Source organism: Cynocephalus volans, chromosome 14 (genome assembly GCF_027409185.1).
Source record: "Cynocephalus volans isolate mCynVol1 chromosome 14, mCynVol1.pri, whole genome shotgun sequence".
In the NCBI taxonomy this organism is placed as follows: Eukaryota; Metazoa; Chordata; class Mammalia; order Dermoptera; family Cynocephalidae; genus Cynocephalus; species Cynocephalus volans.
In genome coordinates this window covers 29,461,256-29,486,158 of record NC_084473.1, presented here as the reverse complement: position 1 = coordinate 29,486,158, position 24,903 = coordinate 29,461,256, and the positions used below count along the sequence as shown (strand labels likewise).

Genomic DNA, 24,903 nt, shown 5'->3' with positions numbered 1-24,903 from the left:
GCCCATGTCCTAGAGAGACTGGCTTCGGAGGGATGTCTTGATGACTGCTCCTGATCTTTCAATCACATGTAGAATTGACATGGTTGTTCTCAAAATTCTATCTCATTTGATGCTGACAGAAGTCCTACAGAGTATTTTTCTGATCTTTGTTTGACACATGAGGAAATCAAGCCTCAGCGAGCTTACGCAGGTTTCTCAGGGACACAGCTAGTGGGTTGCTGCCCACTTGCTGACCCCAAAGCTAAGCTCTTCCTGTTTCTTTCCCCTGTGTGCTAGCCATCATTCAGTAGCAACCTTGAGTCCTTCCTTCATCCTAGAGTCCATGTTGTCCCCCGCAAAGGGAAATCAGAGTTTCCTGGGAATGAGCTGCCCTAGACAGAGGGTTGGGTGCAGAGGAGGTGATGGAGTAGGTGGGCATGAAGGAAGTCTTGCCTGCAACTCAGCAGCCCTTCCATGGGGACATGGAAGGGGGGTGTAGGGGACAGGAAAGGGTGGCTGAGGACTGGCGAGTGAGAGCAGGGGAGGACCAGGATGAGGAATTCAAGCCTAAGCGGTTGCTTGGAGAGATGGGATGAAGGGAGACAGAGCAGGAAGTGGAAGGGACAGCAGATAAGAGAGAGGAACCACAACCAAGAAACCCGGGGAGACCAGGAGGTGGGGCCCGGGGTGCTGGAGGGTGTGAAGGGTGCATGCGGTGGGAAGGCCCTGGAATACCTGCCTCCTCCTCCCCTGCCCCTGGACACCAGCCTGCTTCCACATGGCCCCTCTCAGCGGCAGCCACCCACAGGCATGGTGCTTTCATGAGCCAGACTGTCTTCTTCATCCTTGAGCTTGACTGCAGAAGCGTGAGCTGGGCAGGAATTCCCACAGGTCGGAAGCTGCCTTTCCTACCAGTGACATACCCAGTGGAGTGAGGGGGCATCCTGTTCTGGGTGCAGTCAGTAAGAGGCTGCATTGTCTGTAGAGAATGTTAAAGCAATAATAAAACTGTCTAATGCTCATTCTTTTCTAGTATCACTATGCACTGGCAATTATAAACAATAGCAGTGATAAGATACCTGCCCCCCGCCCCCGCCACCATGCCACTGCTTCTGTGTTACCGCATACCCCTCCCAGGTGTTAGGACTATCATCCCCATTTACAGATGGGGAAGCTGAGGTTTCCCAGCCAGGGGAGCACACAGTCTGGCTGTGGAGTCCGTTCTTAGCCAGCCTGCACTAGGCCAGGTGCAGGGCCCTCATGGCTTCATTAGACCTGGGGCCCCTGGGGCCTCGTGCCTCAAGGCAGGAGGAGCTCCCAGTAATAGGAGGTAAGAGGAGGTGCGACTGTCTTGCAGAAATCTCCTTCCGAGTGTGGATGTGCGGGGGCAGCCTGGAGATCATCCCCTGCAGCCGAGTGGGGCATGTCTTCCGGAAGAAGCACCCCTACGTGTTCCCGGATGGAAATGCCAACACCTACATCAAGTGAGTGTGCGGCCCCAAGGCCCAGTGCGATTGCCCTGCTGCCAGGGCACAGGAGGCCTGGGGGGGGGGGGGCGCTGAGGGGTGGCGGCCATCCTGGGGCTATTTGGCTGCCTGAGCATTCTGGACTCTTCATGGGCAGGGGATGGCAGGCCTGCCACACCCAGCCTTGGGGCTGGAGGCTTGACAAGACCCCACAAATGGCTTCAGGAGCTGCAAGTCACAGGTGGACGCCATTCTGCAGGGCTCTGCTCTGGGTATTTGGGGAGTAGCAGCCCTTCCTCCACCCGCTGAGTTCTAGAAGATCCACTGCTCCCACCTTCAGACTGGGTCACTAGGGGACAGGTGCTTGGGAAGATCTAGGGAAGGGGGAAGCACAAGGGGACACAGTTTAGGTGCCTGCTCCCAAGGTGCACAGAAGGGTCCAGGCTGGGGCAGGCCCTATGACCCCAGGTTCCTGTCCTAGGGTGTTCTCACCTCCTGCCTGGGGGACTCAGCAACCCAAGGGTGCCCACTTGTCTGCTCCCTCCCTTCGCACAGCTTCCCCTTTCCTTGATTTTTTTTTTTTTTTTTGATTTCTCCCTTTTCGATCTTTCTCTTCTGCTGTCAATAATTTGTGTGTCCCTTTTTCCTTCTCTTCCTCTAGCTTGCTTCCCTGATCCTCTTGTCTCATGGTCTGATCTCTTCACTCATCCCCCAGGCCCCTCTTCCTTTTTTTTGTGTCATCTGGTCTATTCAGGGGAGGGGAGCTACACACCCCTTTTGGGGGTGCTCTTGGGGTGTCATTGTCCTCTTCTGCATTTTTCCTTCCTGGGTTTCCACATGCACGAGCAGGTACACATCACATCCTGATACCACCATCTCAGAGGAGGCATGGGTTCAAGCAAAGGGGAGATTAGCAACACCTTTGCAAAAACGTGGCGGCTGGGGCAGGGTGACGAGAGGTCATCAGGCAAGGGAGCAGCAGGGGAAACAAAGACAGGGCCACCTCCACTGCTGGGCTTTGAAAAAGTAAAGGTGAACTAGGGACATCTGGTGTGGGAAAGTGGTGTGGCCCTCTGGGAGCCCTGTGACCACCTGGAAGGGATCAGCCCAGGAGTGCGGGGCAGGGCCTTGGGCTCCAGACATTCATTGCCTTTGAGGTAGGCCCCGGCCGTGGACATCCTGCATGCCGTGCTGGGTCACTCAGTGGTTAGAGAACTGTGGCACAGCTGTCTGCTGAGTGGCTGCCAACTTGCTGATGGCCACCAACTTGCTGAAGTCCAGGCTGTGGAAGGGCCAGCAAGGCATTCACCACCTCCAGAGCCCCCAGAGCTGGACCGCATGTGCATGACTGTCATTCCAGGCCCTAGCCTGGAAGGACTTGCCATGCTCCACCATTCAATGCCTCTGTTCCAAAACAGAGCCAGAATCTGGAAGAGCATCCCAAGTTCACATTATGTGGCCTTGGCAGCTGCTTCTGCTGCCCAGGCCACCTGCTGCTCTTCTAATATCTTTTCTCCCTGTTCTGGGGCTCTCCGTGGTACCCCTCTACCCCTGGCTGCAGCATGACGACATCCTCAGAGACTGTCTTTCTGTCTCCTTTTCTGTAACCTTTGTGGTCAGACTCAGAGCAAATACCTGATTAAAAAAACTAAAGAGTGCTGGCAAATGTCTGAAAGAGATGGCTTGATTACTTAATTCCGCACACCTGCACCAAGCTATTTGCACAGCTTGTGGGAAGACTGTGCCGTGTGTTGGCTTTCCCCTTGGAAAGCTGGGACCTCAGCACTTCCCCTCTGGTAAGGGGAGATCCCGGCACAAGATCCCGAGGAGGCCAGACGCAAGATACTCCACACAGGCCCTGCCTTAGAGCTCTGGGTTACAGGCAGCAAAGCGTGTGTCCAGTTCTCCTGGCCCTTTCCTTCCTATTTCCCTGAGAGTCACAGAAGTTCAGTTTCTGGCATGATTTTTCTGGTCTGTACCTTTTGGGGGAAGGTTTGTATGGAAATCCTGTGTCTTGGGGTAATGGCCCCTTTGGAGATATGGTGGGGCTTGGCTGGGCTTGACACCCCAGGAACAATAATGTCAGTAGGACGATCATGGTGACCCCACCTGGGTGATATATTTCAACTGGGTACATCCCAGGTCCTCCCAGACAGTCCCTTCCTGATGCTCCTGTCTCCCCAGGAACACCAGGCGGACAGCTGAAGTGTGGATGGATGAATACAAGCAGTACTACTACGCTGCTCGGCCTTTCGCCCTGGAGAGACCCTTTGGGAAGTAAGTGTCCCTTCAGGCTGAGGAGGGCAGAGAGGAGAAAAGCCCTCACTTGTGGGCCTGAGGCAAACGGGTCCTGATAGGCCTGTCTGCTTGGCTGGTCTCTTGAGCCTCTATGCCCCTCCAGGGCCCAGGGCTAGAGCTTCTGCCCAGTTCTGGCTATGCAGGGCATTAGGCAGCTCTTCTGGAATACCTGTCTGGCAACCTGGACTGCCGACTCCATAGGGGGAACTCTGCATTGTACAATGCACCAATATTTCTAGATTTTCATGGAAAAGGTAGGATGTGGGACCCATCAGCCTTTGGACGAGCTCCTGCCTAGTTCTCGGTCACCCAAACCTGAGTTCCTCTCCTTCCCTGGAGGAACAGTATGCATTCAGATGTCCCCTCCAGCTATGTTCAAGCTTCATGGGAGAAGAGGACAGCGAAAGCAATGTTTAAGAACTAGATAACATGCTTAAGATATCTCATTAGTCTTCCCCAAACTCTGAGAAATGGGCTTAATTACCTGTATTTTACAGATGAGGAGACTGAGGCTTTTACAGGTTAAGGTACTTGCCCTAGATCCTACCACTGTAAGACGGGATGGAGGCTCAAACCACACCTGTCTGGCTCCACAACTGTAGGACCTTGCATTCCCAGCCCAGAGCTGACTGGTGTAGAGAAAAATAGCGACTTTATTTATGTTACCATTTGCGTTTCTCTGGGGGCGACCAATGGCTTTTTGTCATACCAATGTGACTCACTAGTTATAGGAAGGCTGTTGAGCAGATGGTTTTTTCTGCCTAAACTTCATAGGTCTGGCCCCTCACTGTGCAGGAGGATTCAATCAGAACCCACCAGAGTGATCTGCAGCCCTACATCATACACCCACACCCTCCCTCCAGTTCTCTCCCTCCAGACCTCCCGAGGCATTGGTTCTTGGTTCTCATCAGAACTTCTGGTCCACTGGCCAGGCCCGCCCACCCCCTCTTCATCCCTTTACCTCACCAGCGGGATTCCACTCTCTTGCTTGAGACAGCTCAAAAGGTCTTGTCCTCAGATCTTTTGCCCTATTGTCTACCTAGCAACACCTTCTCCTTCCCCACCTTCCCGCCACCCCCTTTCTCAACCCTGGATGAACCTGACTTTTTCCTCCCCTGCGCACAAGCTACTGAACAGCACCAGGTAACGTAAGCTGGTGCTACTAGTGCTTCTCCATGGCTATCGGTCCCAGCGAGGCCGCGGGATGCCCACTGTCCCCGCTGCCTTTCCTAGCCAGCATTCTTCCTCGATCTTCTCTCCCCAATTCCTGAGTCCACCCCCTCCTTCCACTGGCAGCAGAGACACCTTCTGTTTTATAGATGACATCAACTTCCCAAGACAACCCAACCCATTGACTTAACCGTATCTGCACATCTGGTTGTGTCCCTCGTCTCAAGGACAGGGCGTGCTTCCTGCTGTGGTAGGCTAGCCTCCCCCTGGACTCTGGATGCGCCCTTGCTGCCTGCCTTCATTCATAAATGCACGTTTATGGAGTTCCCACTGCCTGGATGCATTTCCTCCTGGCACAAGGCCTCTCAAATTTTGTGCACACAGATCTCTTGGGAATCTTGTTACAATACAATGCGGATTCTGATTCTGGAGGTCTGCGTTTCTCTTTTTTTTTTTTTTTTCTGTCTTTTTCGTGACCGGCACTCAGCCAGTGAGTGCACCGACCATTCCTATATAGGATCCGAAACCGCTGCGGGAGCGTCGCTGCGCTCCCAGCGCCACACTCTCCCGAGGCCATGGGCTCGGCCCTTGGAGGTCTGCATTTCTAACACGCCCCCAGGTCATGTGATGCTCCTGGTCTTAGGACCACAATTCAAGGAAGGTTACAGGGGGCAGGTTTCCAAACTACTCTGCACATTGGAGTGACCTGGGGAGCTTCGGAACTACTGATGCCTGTGCTCCTCCTGCAAAGAGTTGATTGACTTCTGGGGTGTGGCTTGGACCGTAGAAGTTTTAATACCCACCCCCCAGGTGATTCTAATGTGTAAACACACACTCCTAGGTGGCTGGGGCCTCCACTCTCCCTGACCTCTAGTCTCTCCTCCACTGCATCATTCCTATCAGCATTGAAACTTATTCTGTCTTACTTCTTAAAAAAAAACACTACAAAAATCCTCCTTCAGCCTGACATTGCTCGTCACCTACACCCCCATCTTTTTCTGCTCCTTCAGAGCCCAGCTTAATGGAGCAGCTGTGTGCCTTTGCTGCCTCCAGCTTCCCCTCCCCTCCCTCCTGTCCTGGCAGCTATCGCAGGCCTTGCACCCATCCCAGGCCTTGCACCCATCCCCTGCGACTGCTCTCCCCTGACTCCCCGTTACTCCCTTGTACCCCTTACTGTCCCTGTCAGCATGATGAGTCTTCCCCCAGCCTTACCCCTCTGGCATGCCTCTGCTCTCTAGGCTTTCAGAACTCTGCAGTCTGGGCTTTTCTTCTGCTGCTAGGCTCTGCCTTCTTGGTCCTCTTTGCAGGCTCAGTTTCCTCCTCCTACCCCAATGTATTGGTCTTCCCTGAGGGTCTGTGATAATCCCCCTTCTTACTATATATTCTCCCTGGCACCCACCACCACATCTGTACCACTGCTACTCACGTCTTTATTTCTAACTTGGACCTGTCCTCTGAGCACCAGTCGCTTATATACATGTATCAACTGTACACCTCCACCTGGATGTCTCCCAGGTGCCTCCAACTCAGATCCTAGGCTGGACTCATGAAGTTTACTCCTAAACTTGCTTCTCATCCCATATTCCCCATCCCCAGGAACAGTCTCTCTATACCCTGTTGCCCAAGTCAAAAATCTGTGTGTCAACCTTTGTTCCTTCCTCTTCCTTCCCCTGCTGCCCGGAGCAATCACCAAGCCCTGGTGACACTGCATCATTCATGCACTGAGCACCCAGGTCCTTGCTAAACACTGAACATTCAGCATTTAAAAAAACTTGACATTCTGTCCCCATGGAGCTTAGTGTGGGGAAGAGGTGTGATTAGAGCTACTTAAGTTCGGGTGCAGTCTTGGGGGTGGGCCCGAGGTTAGGAATCGGGGTGGAAGGAGGGGAGGCTGGACAGGAGACTGCAGTGCCAGTGCTGTGTGGTTGTCCCCGGGGCACAAGATGTGAACAGAACTCAGGTGGGCACTGGCGGTTCAGATGGAGAGAAGTGGAGGGACTGGCTGTCACTCTCTCTCTTCCCACCCCCACTCCCTATCTGAAAGCACGATCAGCCCTGATCACAGCCACCTCCTGACTATCCGCGCCCCCGTCCCCAACTCTGCCCCATCAGATCCATTCCTGTTCCGGCAGTAAGATGCTCTCGAGGTGCAAACATCACCATGTCATGCTCTGCTTAGAGCTGTCAGTTTCATACCAATGCCTTTAAAATAAAGGCCAAGCTCCTCAGCTGTGCCTCACATGACCCTCTGTGGCTGTCTCCGCTCTCACCCCTCCCACTTTCCCTCTTCCATCCCCCCATGTGTTCACACGCACATCTGTTTTAGCATCCTGCAGCACTGCTCCTGCCCGCAGAGCTTTCACTTCTTCATGTGTGCCAGTCTGTCTGTCCTCTCCCCTAACCTGTAGCCGGGGCCCCAGCTCATCTGCTTTCTGGTTTGTCTCGATCCTGTCCACTCTTCCTCCAGACACCAGCATCACCCTCACCTCCTTGACCAACACGACCTGATAAGCAAGAATACGTCTTTGAGGTGTTCCCACAGCCCCACATGCCTACCCTGTGTCACATGGGGCTGTGATGGCTGGTTTCATTGTCTTTTTCTACTGCTCAAAAGCTTTCCATCTTATCCCACATTGGGTACAATGCCTGACACGTTTTAGGTGCTCAGTGAATATTTGATGAACAAATACATGGCCAGGCCCCAGAAGCAGCCAAGAAGAGGATTTTTGAGGCTGGGCAGTAGGGAGTGGGGAGTGGTATTTCAAGTGCAAAATTTAAAGAGGGATTTTGAATAAGTAGACCCAGAGCCCTAGCAGTGAATTATTCACAATACGCTGAATGTTCTTGCAGGTTTGTTTTTAATGAAAATTAAAAACACCCCCAAATTCCATTTTCAAGTAAAACACAAGTCCTTAGTGTCATTTCCGCACCATTGTGAGATATTGCTAAGTGTTTCCACAGCTTTGTGTGGAGCTATAGAAAGCTCTTCTTGGTTAATTTCCACAGGGCCCTCCAGAGAGATGTGGGTGCAGAGCATGGGCACCGGGCATGCCTTGCACTCCCCAGCCAGAGCCAGTGTTGCTGGGGCCTACCTCTGACAGATGTTTGTCTTTGTGTCTGTCCCTAGCATTGAGAGCAGATCGGATCTGAGAATGAATCTGCACTGTGAGAGTTTCAAGTGGTACCTGGAGAATGTCTATCCAGAACTCAGGTACACCCCCTACCTGTTGGGGCCTTAGCTGACTGCAAGGAGTAGCCCTCAGCTGGCTTAGTCTAGAGGAGGCAGCCTGTGGCCAACTGGATGAGGGTTTGTAAGTGTATGGAGGTCTAAGAAGACCAGTTGTCCCCTCTTATCCCTGAAGACAGAAGGGGGATTATTTTGAATCAGCAGCATGAGGGATTGAGGTTAGCTAGTAGCAGTATTTCTCAGCTGCTGGGTTTGAGCCGTGATGCTGGCTCTGTTCTGGGATCCTTCCACCCTTGTTGCTCCTAGGTCTTTCCTGGCTGCCTCCTTCCTAGCAGCACCTTCCCCTTCTCTGAGCAGTGCAAATCTTTGTAACAGCCCAGGGTGAGATGTCCCTGCCCTTCTCAAAACATGACACCAACCTCTTCAGGTGCTAGTGTTGCCAATCCAAACAGCGGTGGATTCTCATCTTTCCTCGTGGCTTTCCTCTAGGATCCCCAAGGATTCCTCCATCCGGAAGGGCAACATCCGACAGAGGCAGAAGTGCTTAGAGTCTCAAAAGAGCAAAAATCAAGAGGTTGCAAACCTAAAGTTGAGCCCCTGTGTCAAGGTCAAAGACAGGGAAGCAAAGTCCCAGGTAAAGTAACTGGCTGGGGGTATAGCACCATGTGCCACAGAGGAGGGAGGTGGCCAGGTTAGCCTCTGTCACCTGCTCTTACATGACATCAGGTGCCCAATTGTTCCCAGAGACCAGCAGCCAAGCGTGAGCCATATGTCCCCCTCCCTCTGCCACTGTTTACTCCACTTGGTTCCAAGTACATGGAACTTCTCTGAAAGATGACTTTGCAGGCAGCATCGTGCCCACAGGAAATTGCCCATTAAATCAGCAGGAGCTCAGTGAGTTTGTTGTGGGCATCCTGCCTGCTGGCAGGGAACGTGGGTTTGGACAGGCAGGGCCGGTGGCACAGCTGCCTCCCAAATGTGAAATGCAAAGGGAGAAAAGCCTGCTGGTGGCAGTGCCGCCTCCAGGACGAAACGCCTGCTCTGTGAGGCTCCCAGCTGACTTAGCTCTGACTTTCAGGCAGTCACATCAGATTCAGTAAAACCATTGCCATCTGCAGCCCCGTCCCTGGGTACATCCTCATGTCCTCATTCGTCCTGCCCTCCCCTCAGCAGGCCCTGGTCCCCTCTGCAGCTCCTGTTCTCCTCAAGTCTGCAGGACCACTGTGGCCCTTCTTGGAAACTTTCCTTGTGCCTTACTTGATTCATCAACAGAGCACCACTCCCCCCTGTTTTACGGGACAGTGTTCTCCTGTCTGAGGATAGAACTGCCCTTTTAAAGGTCACTGACACATTCACAGCCTGTCCCAACCTCTGTAGCACTTGGCCCGCTGAATGTGTTCAAGCCCATTCATTGCAGACTTTCCCTCCAGGTGACCCTCATCTTCCTACATGCTCATTCTTTCCATCTGAGTTCCTGGCTGGCTTCTCTCCGCCACTTATACCCTTATGGTGGGTATCACCAAGGTTCTCAGTTCACTGTTCTTTTTTTATAAACTATTTCTTGGAGATTTTTATCTCTCTGTTTATTGATTGACAAATTCTGTATCTTCATACATCCATGAATTTATTTATTCATTCAACAAACACTTCTCTGCTAACTGTGAAGACGCAGAGATGAAAGACCATGTTGCAGGTCTCGAGGGCCCCTCCAGGGACCTGATGCAGAAACACACAAGTGAGCAGCCATTGTGATGTCCTCTCTGTCCTGGATGGAGTTGTGCTCAGGGGCTGTAGAAGCAACTAGAGATAGCACCAAATTACACATGAGGACTTGAAAATGAGCCGCGTCCTGAGAGATGAGTAAAAATAGACCAGGTCAGGAAGGGCAGTACTTGCAGAGACCTGGGGTAGAGAGTGAGGATGCTGCCTCTGAGGGCTACAGGGAGACGGGTCGGAGGGGTGGAGGGTGAGGCTGAGAGGAAGCAGGAGCCGAATCAGGGTCTGTTTTTTTGTGCTGCAGAGGTTAAGTTTTAGCCTCAGAAGCAGAGTGCTGTGAGATCCCAGGAGAGGGTTCGGGGATCTCAGGTTTGCAGTTGGACCTCTCACCTGGACTCTGTCTCTCGGACACTGGGCAAGTGACTGAGTCCACAGCCACGTCAAACTCACCTGTGATTCAAGTGAACAGGTGGCCACAGCACCTGTCATGCATCCCGGCCATCTCCCTGTCCCACTAGTTCTCTCCACGTTACCACTCTCTCCCAGGCACTGCAGCTCCAATCCTGGCCAGCTCCTTTGCTCCTCCTTCTCTGGTATCCCCATCTCTGCAAGCTCCTTCACATCCCCCCCAGGAGAGCTGTTCTTAGGCCTCGTGTTCATGTCTTCATGCTAGATCAGCGTTCCTCAGCCTGGGCACTATTGACAATTTGAGCTGGATAATTCTTTGCTGCGGGGATGCTGTCCTGTGCCTTGTAGGCTGTCTAGTAGCATCCCTGGCCTCTGCCTGCAGATGCCAGAAGCACCTCCCACACACACATCATGACAGCCAAAAATGTCCCCAGACATTACCAAATGCCCCTGAGAGGCAGAACTGCTCCTTTGGGAGCTGTCGTGCTGGCTATGGCACCAGCCTCCACTTGCCCCTCCTGCCTCCAGTCTTTGCCTCTTGTCTATGGTCTCATGTGTGGTCACTAAACCACTGTTCCCAACTGCACCACAGCCTTCAATGGCTCCCCATTGTCTGCCACAAAGGTCCAGACTGTTAGGCCTGGAACTTGAGGCATCTCACAGCCTGGCTCCAGGCTGTCTGCTCTAACAGGACAGGAGAGGGAGCTGCCTGAGCCAGACAGGAAAAGAGAAAGTAGACCGAGTGTCTATTTTGCTTTAGGTGTGTCTGCCTGGCTGAGAAAGACACAATTGCTCAAATGGCATTTGTAAGATGTTGAGTACGTGGCGCACATCCTTCCTCCTGAATCTGTGTGCAGGAGTCTAGTGGGGATCCCAATAGCCAATACTGTCTTCCCCTTTCCCTTTCCCTGGGACAGGAGTTTACTTGGTCTGTCTCCAGCAAAGCAGGCTTTTCTGGTACTCAATGTCTTTGGCTGCATCATGAAGTGGGGAGAAGGGATCCAGGGCTTTGGGGGTCTCAGAGAGGGGTCCCCAACACCCGGCCCTGTGAGAAGGTTGCCAGGCCTGTACCTGACTGAAGGGCAATAATACCCATCCCAGCTGAACCTCCTGTCCTGTGAGAAAGGGGAGGAAACAGCAGTTGTCGTCAGGGTCATCGTAGTAATGGTCTGCAAGTGAGCAAAGACTTCTTTTCCAGAAGGTAGTGCTAAGCCACCACCCTCTCTGCCCTACAGAGAATAGCTGGTTTGTGGAGGGACAGTGTGGATTGAGGATAAGAGAGGAACCCCTGAGATTGGAAGACATTCCATCCCTGTTTTACAGATGATGATGCCAAGGCTGTGAGAGGTTAACCAGGGTCTTACACCAACGAGCTCACAGCCCCGTACCAGCTCCACCCACAGCTGCGCTGGTGCTGACGCTGGCAGAGTCCTGGCTGGCCCTGGAGGAATCTTAAACAAGTTAAATCATAGGAGAAGACGCCTGCCCAACACTCTTCTAGTTTGTACATTTTAAAACCATAGATCAGCTCCACCTTGAAGGGAGAGAGGGGCAAAAGAGTCTTGTTCCTGGCCAGTTTCCAGTGACAACTCTTAGGAAGAGGGAAGCACAGGTGGCGCCCCCATGTCAGGGTCTGGGGTGGGGCAGGCCACAGCATGGTCCCCTTCATGACATTCATGGAAATTGGGGCAAGAGTGCGAATGGGGTCCCATATTCCCAGATCCCATCCCAGGCCATGGCACACACACAGTGCAGGCTTCCAGCCTGTGCCTGCCCCTTGTCTTCCCACCCCAGCTGCACAGCCTTTCTCCTAAATGTCACTTTCCTCTTAATGTCCCTCTTGGGCCTAGGGGTGTATACTAGGGACACAGTCCACCCTTGGGAGGACACACCAGGGATGAGATTACACAGGTCCTGAAATCAGGCAGGGGCCATTTGAGTGGGGGAAGGAATCTGGGGTCCTAGACTGTGGAGTAAAAGCACCCGAGAGTGGAACCAGGAGCTCTGAGTTCTGCCTCCAGCAGCCACTCACTCCCCAGGTGGGGCGTGCCCCTGGCACTGGGGTGTCCCCGTTGAAAGGAGACTGTTTTGTTCTACAGCCCTGACACTGGCTCACATCCCTGCTCCGCCCCCAGCTCCCTCCATCCCTTTCCCTTTCTTGTTTGACTTGTCCACCTTGGGAGCAAAATGTTCCATCTGAGCATGTATCAAAGATGTTGGCAAACTGATGGCTTGGGTAAAATGCAGGAGAAATCCATCAGCCATTTGTAAACATGTGAAGCCCAAGAAATCTCCAGATTAACAAGTTTCCTCTTAACTTTATTGAATTCTCTAGAAAAATATCTGTGAAAGGCAGAAAGAAGACAAGTGCACCAATCTGGTTTCTATCCCAACTTAAGAAAGGGGAAAAACATTAAAAAAAATGTTTAATGCATGCCAGTGGTTTAGGCTACTGGCTGGGGGAGCATGGGAGCTGGCAGCTGGGTACCCCGGGTGAGTGAGATGCAGATAGAAGCTCTTCCCAACCCTGGACTGCACTGGCACCTCCAGGCTTGTAAAGCCTGAGGCTACCAGAGGCACAGGCTGCCAGCTCGACTCCCCGCCTGCCTGATGCCGCCCACCCTTCTCCTGCTTTCTCAACACACCCCTGGGAGTGGCCCCATCCCAGCCACCACTCCAGCATATCTTCTGGGCTGTTTCCCAAAGGAGGGTCTGAGGGCCATCTCTCTTCCTTTTGGCTCCTTCCAGTCACACTCTCAGCATAGCTGGCAGGAATTGGGCATTGGCTAAATGAGAAGCACCCTTCTGGCACGGATATGTATTAGCCCGTTTATTCCTTGCAGCGGCCCCCTGCAGTGGGGACTGATACTTTCTCCATTCTGCATTTGAGGGAAGTGAGGTACAGATTTGAGTGACTCACCCGAGTTCACAAGGTTAGTGAGTGGCACAGCCAGGATTGCAGTCCCGGCAGTCACACCAGAGCCCAGCAACATGACCCAACAAAAGGTGTCCTGGGTGTGCGTTTTTAGTCACACACATACGTGTGTTCTTGCAATGTGGAAGGAATGGGAGGGATGGGCTGGAAATAAAAGTCCCCCAAAGTGAGTCCAGTGAAGGTCTCGATCAAAGGAGGTGAGTGTCTGAAGGCCAGCCAGGTCCCCCTGCTGCCTCTGGTCAGAGGCCTCCAGCAGGGAGGGGCTGAGGCCTATGTCTGTGCAACCGATGAGCAGACCCCAGCACTGCCAGCAGGTGCATTTGAGTGTCATCACAGTCAATACCAATCATGACAGCTGACCTTTCAGAGATCCTGATGCATCTAGAGGTCAGCTAAATTAAAGGTTCAGTTGAACCCAGGCTCATTCATTCCAGTTATCTTGTCTGAAGAGAGAGCTCTGCGGGTGTGTCCTATGATGAGAGAGTTGCCCAGTGTGACCTAAGAGGTCCAAAGCCAGCTGGTGGCCCTGGATACTCTTGGCACAGGGTCCCATCTCACCAGGGAAGGCCCAAGTTCAGAGTCAACCCTGGGGTCTTCTCCTGGCATTGCCTGGAATAACCATTGACCTCTTTGATCCTCAGTCCCCGCTTCCATAAAGTCATACCTTCCTCTCAGGGTCCTTGAGAGGATTAAATAGACAAGGAATGTGAAGCGTCTAGAAGCAGGCCTGGCCCTGGAAAGAGTTTCTTACCGAAGTTACTCTGGCTGTCTAACACAGCAATGCTAGCAACACTGCCTTGCGTTCATTTCTTTCCAGTTTACTGTCTCCCCCACCACTCACCCGCTGCCCTGCACAGAAGAATTTTTTAAAATGAAACTTGCCACCACCAGTAAATGGTGTGAGCTCCCGCCTTGCTGAAAACACAGCCACCTAACTTCCCTCCATGTGTTAACGTTTCTCGCTTCCAACTCCTGTTCCTTACCCCATCATAAAATGTCATTCATGGAGCACTTGCTGTGAGCTGGGGTCCAGGCCCTGGGCTTAGGTGCTTCCAGGCTTATCTTGTTTCATCTCTGCAGCAACCACATGAACTATGTCCTGCATAACCACTTTTGACAGATGGGGTAAGCAAGGCTGTCCCCAGGACACACCTGAGTGGTGCCAGAGCAGGGTCAGACACAGGCCTGCTGCCTCCAGAGCCCAGCCCTTCAGAGTAGGCTCAGGCTTCCCAGCCTCAGTACTGTGGGCATTAGGACCAGATCATTCTCTGTTGTGGGACTGCCCTGTGCATCATGGGGTATTTAGCAGCATCCCTGGCCCCACCTCCAGAGGAGATGCCAGAATCACCCCTCACCAAGTTATAATAAAAAATGTCTCCAGACACTGTCAAATGTCCCATGGGTGGAGGGTGGGGGGCAAAATCACCCCAGTTGAAAGCCAGTGCTCTAGGCCGACTGCTCTTGCACCTTAGAGGCAGCCGTGGGCCATTCTGAGAGCAGCCCCTCTGCCTGGACTCCGCTTTGTTTCTGTTAGTCACCTGCCTCTTTTAGTCACGTCTTACGGACTCTCTGCTTCTCCATCCAGTGCCAGACAATAAGCCCAGGCTGGACACTGTGGCTCATTTGCACCCAGCTTTCACAGCTGTGGCCAGATGGGTGCTTACTAGCGAGACAAGTCTATTGCCCTGGCTGCCAGGACTCTCCCTGCTGCACAGGGAGTCTCCAGAGACGTCCTCCAGGCACAGGAGGTCTGAAGACTGTGCAGCCTGGGGGCTCCCTTCCTCATTCATCTGAGCCCCTCCTCCTCAGCGGGCAGAGGCCACCCACACCAGCCTCCAGGACAGCCTCAGGGGTCACCCCTCTGGCTGCAGCTGCATGTGCATTGAGTGGGGAAGGGACACCAGTCATGGGCTGGGCTTTTGCCAGTCCCCCAAATGGAGCCATGAGCAGAGGGCCCAGCACTCACCAATTAAGGCCAGAACCGCCTGAGCGACCGCTGCTGCCTTCCTGGAGCCCATTTCTGACTCCGGGGCTCGTTTAATACACTCATCCATCACAGGCCACGTTGGTGGGAAGTCTGATGGCCGCAGAATGGGAATCGGAAAACCTCTGCTTGTTTCCCCGCCCCAGCTGTTCCTGTCATAGGCTTCCCCCTCCCCTCTCCTCTTGAAGATGTGGCCAGAGACCAGCCTTCCTCTGGGAAACCACGCAGCTAGATTATTTAAAAGTCAGGAAAGCACCAGATAATGGAAAGTCCACATAGGGTAATGGCCTTGATCTGTTTCTGTGCTTCTCACCCACTCCTCCTGGGGGGTCTTTGAGTTGGTTTCTTCAGACCCCGCCCGGGCTGTGCCCTGTGCCTGTAGGCACGCCTTCCAGAAAGGCACTTGCGGACTGGTGTCTCAAATGTCAAAAGAACCCCCTGCCACAGCATGTCCAGTTCTTGAGGACCCTAGGATATTAAGAAAGATGCCAAAATAGGCTTTCGAAAACTCTAGTATATTTTAAGTTTTTGTTTAATCAGTTACTGCTTTTGACACAAAATATACAATGCTATTGTATTATGATAATTGTAAGATAATGACAGGATTTATTTTTAAATGCTAGTTCTTGGCTTCCTACAAGCTGTATGGTCAGGCAGTAGAACTGAAGGAATGCACCTCATCTTCTGTCCACATCAGCGACTATTTAGGCTTATTTCCTGAGAAAGGCACAAATCTAAATTTGAGGTCTGAACTGTGGGCCTGGGCTGATGACCCCTGGCAGCCCTGGCCTTCGACGTCACCCTTGGGCTCTTGTCTCTTCTCCCCACAGGTCAAAGAAACTCTGGGCCCACATCCAGGGGTCCACCATCTAGATCATACTGTAGATGTCTAGGACCCCAGAATCCTTCCCCACCTTGAATGGCCCCGGCCTGATTTCAGGACCCACGTGATCTCATCCTTGGTGTGTCCTCCTGAGGGTGGACTGTGACCCTAGTATTCACACTAGGCCCAAGGCGGACCATTTAGAGTAAGTGACAAGCCAGGATGTGCAGATGGGGAGGGAAGACAAGGGGGCAGGCAGAGGCTGGAGGGTGTCATGTGGCCTGGGGTGGGGTCCAGGTATGTGGGGCCCCATTCACACTCTTGCCCCAATTCCCATGAATGTCACAGAGGGGACCACACTGTGGCCTGCCTCACCCCGGACCCTGGCATGGCACCTGGAAATTGGCCAGGAACAAGACTCTCTTGCTCCTCTCTCCCTTCAAGGTGGAGCTGATCTATGGTTTTAATATGTACAGCCTAGAAGAGGCGTGTTGGGCAGGCGTCTTCTCCTGTGATTAAACTCATCTAAAAGAGCTCCCAGGCTAGCCAGGACTCTGCCAGCACAGCACCAGCGCAGCTGTGGGTGGAGCTGGTGTGGGGCCACTTAGTGTATGACCCTAGATAACCTCTCAGAGCCTTGGTTTCATCATCTGTAAAATGGGGATAATAGTAACACCTATGTAGTAGGATTCTTATGAAGACTGAAATAATCTGTGTAAAGTTCGCAGAACAGTGTCTGGCATGTAGTGCTCAATAATGTCAGCCATTGTTGTTAGCAGCAGCAGCAGCGTGGCTGTGGCGTGAGCTCTGTGCACACGGCTTCCTCCCCCTTTCAGCTTCTGGAGGAAGGCACGTGGTGTGGGGGGATGGCACGTTCACAAGGCCAGAGAAGAACATCTTCATATGTCCCAAGGAATGCATTTGATGACTTTTTATCATAGAAAACCTCAAATATATGTAGATATAGATGTAGAATAGTATAAGGAACTCCCATGTACCCATTGCCAGGCTGTAAAAATTACCAATTCATGGGTGGTCTTGCTTCATGTGTATTTCTGTCCACTCCCCAGGGACTGCCTTCTGGTCTAGGTTTTCTCCCAACCAGCAATTTGAAAAGGGTCGAAAAAATCCTCAGGCAGAGCCATCCTTAGGAGACAGCAGCTCCTAATGGGATGGTGGCTCCATCCAGGGACGAGGGGTCAGGTGAAGGCCCCAGATCAGGAGAGGCAGTCGTCATTGTCCAGCACGCCAGCCCGCTCAGGGTGGAAGGACGCCACCGTGCCATCAGGACAGCAGGAAGCCCGGAGCCTGTGGCAGATCGGGTGGAACAAGCCAGGCCTTAGGAGGCATGAAAGGTGTTCAGCAGACCGTGGAGGTCAGCAAAGGCCCTGGGACCAAGAGGTGGCTGGCATGAGTCAGGCCAGGAAGTTGCAGGTGACCACCATATCTGCCTGGGGGACATTTGGTCCTAGAGCAGGGGGCTTACCTTTTAAGTGCCCTTTTTTAATTTCAGGGCCAAGGATAAGTAGCCCATGAGTGTGGCCCAGAGACTAAGGGTCAACTTGTCTGCAGGGATGTGGTGGCAAACAGATACAGCCCTTGCCGGAGTCCTCCGTGTGTTCCCTCAGGGGATCCAATTCGGGAATTCTCTTTGTCCCATAGTGAAGGCAGAGGGCAGGTGTTATCCCCATTTTATAATGGGGGAAAAATCCACCTTTCCAGGTTCAGATTTTGACAAGTCTTACGCCAGCAATTTCTGCCCCCGACTGAAGAACTGGGGAGTGCTTTAGGCTCCATAAGCAACAGTTCCTCTGCTGTCTGTCACTTTGGAGGAAATATGTTAGAATCATTCCTCATAATGACCTGACAGAATACCCCTTTTCCACCTGCCATCAGAACTCCACTTGTCAGTTCGGTTTCTCAGCTTCTCTCCCTCAGGAGTTCGGGGGCCAATGGCCTGTGGTGCTGGCCCGTCGGAGCGCGCTCACCCTCTGGACAGGATTTGATTCCTCATAACTTTGTTCTTTCCCTCAGCTCTTCCTCCGTCCCCTCCTTGTTCCCTTTGTCCCTCCATTTGCCTCTTGTCCTCACTCTTGCGTTCTCAAGACACTTATTTGGACTCCCTTTCAAAGAAGAGGGGACATTCTAAACACAGCCAGAGACAGGGCGGGTGGGGGGGGGGGTTGACCTTCCAGGTAGCTCTTGAAATGTCAAGCGTGGGGAACAGACTCTCCTTGAGACATTTTCTTCAGAGAAACTGCACCACACAGCCTGTCTGGGATGCTGTTCAGGCTCCTGCCCAAAGCCCAGAATTGTTCAGCGACTCCCAGAGGCAGCCTGCACAGCCCGGCCCCTTTACAGGGAATAGGGATGGAGACTTACGTGGGGGTGTGACCTCTGAGTCTTTGGAACTTACGGGACATTTTTCGAGGTGACTTGTTTGACAGTTGATTCCTGCTAGGACCTCAGTGCTTTTTATCAAGCTGTAGTGATCATCACACATAGGCACAGTAGTACCCCATGAGTGGTGGCCCCCTAGACCTTGAGTGAACCTTCCTGACCTCTCCCCCCAGGTGTGGGCCTACACGTACACCCAGCAGATCCTCCAGGAGGAGATGTGCCTGTCAGTGGTCACCATGTTCCCTGGAGCCCCCGTGGTTCTTGTCCCTTGCAAGAATGGAGATGACAGACAGGTAAGAGCTCACTGGGTCCCTGGGGTGTGGCTGCCTTGCATGTGTGACTGCCAGTGTAGGTCCAATTCTTGTGTGTGTGTGTGCACACACACACACAGGAAAGGACAGAAACCATTAGAAGAGGAAGCTTTAGTGAGGAAGATCCCTGTGGTCAGGAGAGGGAGGGAGAGTGATGCCTCAGACCCCCACGGTGCCAGCAGCAGTGGCAGTGTTGATCCCGCCCGCCAGCTTGCCATGTGAAAGCCTGTTGACCTGTTGACACCAGGCCCAGTCATCTCGCACTGTTCTGTCACAGCTCCATTCCCCCACCTGGGATCCCAGACAAGGATCCCAGGCCACAGGGATGAGCAAGACTGGACCCTTTGCCTTCAGGGCCTTGGGCTTCACCGAAGTGTGTGGCACTCTGGCTGCACCATGTGCGTAGTTCCTCTAGCAGCAAGGTGTTGGCTCCACTCAGTGTCATGACCACTGGGTGCCAGCATTAGAGAGACCAAGATTCAAAGGCCCGTTTTGTGGCTCCCTGGCTGTGTGACCCATAGCAGTTTACTGGACCTCTCTGAGCCTTCATTTCCTTCTTTTTGAAAGGAGGCTGATGCAGGGTAGCTGTGTAGAGCAATGAACTGAGATGTTCTCTATGAAGCACAGAGCTCAGTGCCTGGTCAGCGTAGTTCCCCAGCTTCTGCCCATCCCCTCCCTCCTTGCCATGTGAGGTGAGTGTGGGAAAAAGCCACATGAGACCCCCCTCTGCTTGGGCGCTCATGTGCTGATGCACTTTGAAGAAGCCCCCTCCTACCATCGCCCTCGCTGCTCCCGCCACCCCAGCTGTCCCTGACTTCTGCGTCACTGTGCAGATACCGAGTGTGCGTCATCTCTCTGGTTGCTCCAGTGACTAACTTGCTTCACATTTTCAGGCCTATTGCTTGGAAAATTATTGCCTCCTAATGAATTTTCCTCGCAAGCATATTGATTTTGCTTTTAACTTTTCTTATCGAATTAAGAAACAAAAACCAAAACAAACAAACAAAAAGCAGTACCTGGCAGGGCAATTAGTTGCAGTTTCATTCTTCCATGAGACCGTGAAATCAAGTCTGTGGATGATCTTACACACGTGCGGTCAACCTTTATGATGATGCTGGGACTGCCTATAGTATTGATAGGACGAGGACCTTAGCCAGAGAAACTAGTTCATCTCTCTCCTCTCTGTCTTCTCAGCAGTGGACCAAGACTAGCTCCCGCATCGAACATGTAGCATCCCACCTCTGCCTGGACACGGATATGTTCGGTGATGGCACTGAGAATGGCAAGGAAGTCGTCATCAACCCGTGCGAGTACTCACTTATGAGCCAGCACTGGGACATGGTGAGCTCTTGAGCACCCTCGCCAGGACCAGCCTGGGCCATGGGGCTGCGCTTCCCCACACGGAACAGACTGGACACCAGGTTGCGAGCAGCCCGCCACTGCTCCGGACGCCCTGGACTGGGAGGCGGAGGCAGAGCCCCCAGGACAGGAGCGACTGTCTCAGGGAGGAAGGAGGAAGAGATCGCAAGCCGATGGGGCTCAAGCCAAATCCTACATGTTCTCAACGCCGTTAAGTTCCGGTCCTGGCCAGGGCTTCGCCTGAGTGGTATCTGCAGACAGATCTAATGGGAAGTGTTTGGTGTTCCCTTTCTTACAAAGAGGCACTTGGAGGAAGTCGGAGAGAAAAGTCACCCTGTCACCAGGCCAGGACTAAATTGAGAGATGAGAATGGAAGTTGTTTTCAAAACAAATAAAGCTAATGTTAGAATTGTCTCTAGGTATCTCTTACTGTTTTTTCCTGTGTTTACTCAGGACTAAGCTGAATGGGGGCGTGGGGTGGGGGTGTCTTGTTGCTGGGTACACAGAAAAGACAGGGAGTTGGAGGCCTGGGCCCTTGTCCTGGGCTGCCACCAACCAGCTGTGTGATCCTAAGAAGACACGAAACTTTTTTGGCCTGCCATCTCCTGTCGTGTCAAGGGGCGGGAGCAGGACCAGATCTGTGGTGTTTACAGGTGATCCACAGCTTCTGTATATGGGGAAATTGTCTCTCATTCAGAGACTGTAGGTTCCCCTGTGGAGATCCTTGATTCAGTAGGTCCAAGGCAGGCTCCAGACTTCTCAGCTGACTCTGATGCCCCTCCTTGGTTAAAAACGTCTACAGCCATTAGCCTAAGAATTTCTTACTCTAATAAATCCCCAGTTTGCTGGCTGTGCTTTGGGAATTGGTTACAGTGGTCGTCCATTCTTAATAACTAGTGTTTAGGAGAAGAACCAAGACATGTTGCTTATAAGTTCCCCAAATCTGCCTGTATGCCCTTTGTCAAGGTCTGTTCACCACGTGCTGTTTTGTAATCGTTTTCATTATTGATGTGACACAGGTCATCCCAAAACGTAGCAGCTTAATGCGACACACATTTATTTTCTCACAGTTTCTATGGATCAGGAATCCAGTCCCAGCTGAACTAGGTTCTCTGCCTCAGGGTGTCTTCCAAGGCTACAATCAAGGTGCTGGCCAGGGCTGCGGTCGCCTCAGGGTTCAGCTGGGGCAGGATCTGTTCCAAGCTCACTGTGTGATTTTTGGCAGAATTTGGTTCATCTCAGGCCCTTGCCATGTGGGCCTCCCCAGCAGGGCAGCTTGCTTCACGAAGCCAGCAAGCCGAGGTGGCAAGTGAACCACCAGGATGGAAGTCAATCACCTCCCATCACTTTTGCCATATTCTGTTCGATGGAAGCAAGTCATCAGGTCTGTCCCATACTCAAGGGGAGAGGATCACATGAGAGAGTCAATGCCAGGGGGCAGACATCATTGGGGGCCCTCTCAGAACCCACCTACCACAGTAACTATTATATTCTAAGCAGGGATCTGTCTGCCCCTCATCCAGAAAGCCCTTCAGTGATGGGAAGTTGTTCAAGCTCATTATGAAATCCATTACTACAGACTGCTGTAGACTTGGAAAGAAAGTTGAGCGTGTACAAACCCAGAATACCCTCTGGTGGTTGTATCTGTTTGTTTATCCAATCCTCCCATTGCTTTGTGTAGTTCTGACTTGGCTCTTTTGTTGGGGCTATTTCACTCTACACTGGGAAAAGGAAAGGAGGTTGTGGATGTATAAAGCCGTTTAGAAGACATTCTGATGGCTCTTAAGCTATGCGTCTGCAGGGTTTAAAGCAGACTTGCAGAGAAGAAAGAACAGGCACATTTGCCAATAATCTTTCCTCTAACTAGGTGAGACAGGTACTTATTAGAATAAAAAAAAAGCAGAGCCTGGTATTGTCCTCACCTGTGTACTTGTCGCCGTCTGTACATGTGCCTGTCTTTGAGCTCCCCTGGTGGCAAGAAAGCCAACTCTTGCCTCTGTTTATCCCCAGCACTGGGCTGGGCACATCAAGCTCTCAGTGGATGTTTTCCTAAATGGATGATTGAAAAACTCTTCCTCACCCAACACGAAGTGACTTCCTTACATTTTACTGCCCCTATAAAGTCACAAATATAGGTGGGCCTTAGGTCTCTCTCAAACACCCAAGGGAATGCGGAAAGAGTAATGGAGACCTCTTTCCCAGAGGGGCAAACACTTCTTACCTCAGCCTCTTTCAACGTGGCAGAAGGGCCAAGGGCGAGACCTTGGGGATAACAATGAAGAGCCACTTTGAAGGATGTGGAGGGTGACCTGCTAATGAAGGTACGGATGGTTCTCAGGTGAGCTGCGGCCCATGTGCCTAAGGCCTCCTTAGTGGAAGATGGAGGCTAAAAACCCTGTTGGGGCAAACAGGAATCACTACAACTGTGCAGAGCTATGTGAACGCCTTCCATCCACTAACCCAGTGGTGAGGCAGCCAAAGCTAGAGTGATCTGTGACTTAAAAGCAAATGTAGCAGCAGCTCCAAACCTGCACCAATTCAAAGCAAAGCTGACAATAACCAGATGCGACAGTGACCTGCTCCAGTCCTGGGGATGTCCAGGGCCTGCACGTGAGTAGCAGAGTGAGCACGGCCAAGCCTTACCTGGCTCTCAGGTCTGTAGGTGGAGGCTGAATTAGAGTCCTCCGTCATCTCTGATGATTGAGTCTGAATGCCAAGTTTTAGTAACCTGAAGTCACTCACTTACTAGGTCACCAGTAGCTGTGAGTGAAAGTGAAAATTTGCCAAATGGCATCAGCCTATTAAAAAAAAGACCTCCACCCTAAGGATCTTAAGGGCTCACAAGATTCAGACCCCAGACCATGCTTGGAGAGTCAACACACTGCTAGGTGAGGAGGTAGCCAGGTGTGGCAGAAACCCCTTCACCCAGGGTGACATCTGGCGAGTAGGAATAGATGTAAACAACGTGGGCTTCTGCGTATTTTACTGGTGTGCTGTGTGTGAAATGAAACGAAAGGGAATCTATACATATGTTATATGAAAGGGAATCTATACATATGTTATATGTGTGTGTCGTATATGTATATATGCATATTTATTATCATGAACTGGGGAAGGTAGCTCAGGTTCAGACACTTTGCTGTCTGGACTGGAGTTGGGGCAGGATGGTTTTGAGTGGGTGGAGAGAAATGGGAATGTTTACATGAATCTGAGCTCAGCATGGGTGGCTGAACCTGGGGCCACGTTGAATCTGAGACTCACTCACTCTCATGGCAGTTTGTTGACTTGTGTGCTTTGTCATTTCACCCTGAGCACTCATCTTCAGTGGGAGTTTTTCTTCTAGGCATCCGTGGTGCCCTGGTTGTGGAGGCATGCCTCAAGAAGCTTTAAGTGTACCTCTGTTGGGGTCCTACTGGGTTTCATTGATTCCAAACCAATTTGTACACTGACTCTCTGTTGGTGGTTTCCACACTATAAGTGATGGACACCACCACTATTACTTGGCACGAGCTTGGATTTTGATCTTTTGCTGATCATCTTTTTTCTACACAAACTCTTATTCCTGTTTCCATGCAGGAATTCTACCCAGCTGGTGGGTGGGCTTTGTCTAGCCCTTCCAGGCACCCAGCTATACATAGGGCCCCATTTCTAGCCCCTGTACCTATGAGACTGTGGGTTTCATGTCTGTCCCTGCCTGGTGGTAACATGTATCTGGCTTCAATTCCCTTCAGTTCTCATTCGACACTGACTGAATTCCCACTTGATTTTGGAATCTGGAATTTCCTCCTTCTCCCTTTCAAATGCAGCTGTGATTTCAAATTGTTTTATCCAATATTTATATGTGTGTGGGGGAGGAGGCTTTCTGTGTCAGCTCAGACTGGAATTCCTTGGTGCTGTGATAAGCTGTCACCACCGTCTTTCCCACTGGCTGCGGGACCATATCTCATTGTAGACATTCAATACATTTCTGTGAGTGAGTGAGAGAATAAGCTTGTTATTCTTTAGTCCCGCTTCCTAATTACCTCCTGGCTACAGTTATCAGACATTAGAGTTTTAAAAAGACAGGAAAGGCAGAAATGAAGGACCAAGAAGACAAATTTATGACAATAAAATCTTGTTATAATACACATAGATTTAGGGATCATGCATATTTTACTTCATAATGACAGAGTTTAATACTGAAACTGCTAACCGCAGAGAACTATCAGTAAAGGAAATCTTTAATACTGCAGTACGGGCCAGCAAGAGAGAATTTGTTCTCGTAAACTCTGGGGGACAGAGATGGAAGGGTAGGCAGGAGCCCTGGTATCTCATCAGGAAGAATCTCAGGCACGATCACTGGCATCTGGCAAACAGAGTCCTGGCTGGCCTTTATACAAAGGTCCACCTGGTACCCGAGGCCCACTATAGGTTGTCCATGGAAGAATTAAGTGCCCTTGCTTCCCCACTCCACACACTGAACCACTATCCTGCCTTAACTCATTCATTCTCTTAGCACCTGGGAAGTGTCTGCCACACAGAGAAGTACGGTGAAGGACTGAGGGTTGTATGAGAGGTCTAGCAGTTGTGCAGAGGCCGTGGTCTCTGGGACCTCTCAGGTGGCAGGTGGGGACTTATTCTTCCCCACCATGCAGAGCCAACTGCCCAGGTTCCCTCGTGGTCTATGGACTCTGGCAGCCCCACTTGGATTAGCAAACTCCAAAGCTCTGAGAGCTTTTCCATTTGCCATGGAGCCGACTAATTTAATGAAGCCATCACAGTGCAAACCTCAGGGCTTATTGGAAAAGGACTTGAGCACGACATTATTTCACAGCAGTAGATTGCATCATTTTCATTTCACAGCTTTCCAATGGGAAATAATAAAACA

The 24,903-nt window shown here is 51.8% G+C and overlaps 1 protein-coding gene across 1 annotated transcript in view; it reads left to right on the top strand.

The window, feature by feature from the left end:
* Positions 1-20,030, top strand: part of GALNT14 (polypeptide N-acetylgalactosaminyltransferase 14) — a 208,921-nt gene extending 188,891 nt beyond the window's left edge. Inside the window, exons 10-15 of the mRNA XM_063078686.1 lie at positions 1,337-1,463; positions 3,630-3,722; positions 8,041-8,124; positions 8,590-8,734; positions 18,540-18,659; positions 19,872-20,030. Of these exons, the coding sequence (XP_062934756.1) occupies positions 1,337-1,463; positions 3,630-3,722; positions 8,041-8,124; positions 8,590-8,734; positions 18,540-18,659; positions 19,872-20,030 (728 nt within the window). The remainder of the gene's footprint in view (positions 1-1,336; positions 1,464-3,629; positions 3,723-8,040; positions 8,125-8,589; positions 8,735-18,539; positions 18,660-19,871) is intronic.
* The last annotated feature ends 4,873 nt before the right edge of the window (positions 20,031-24,903 follow it).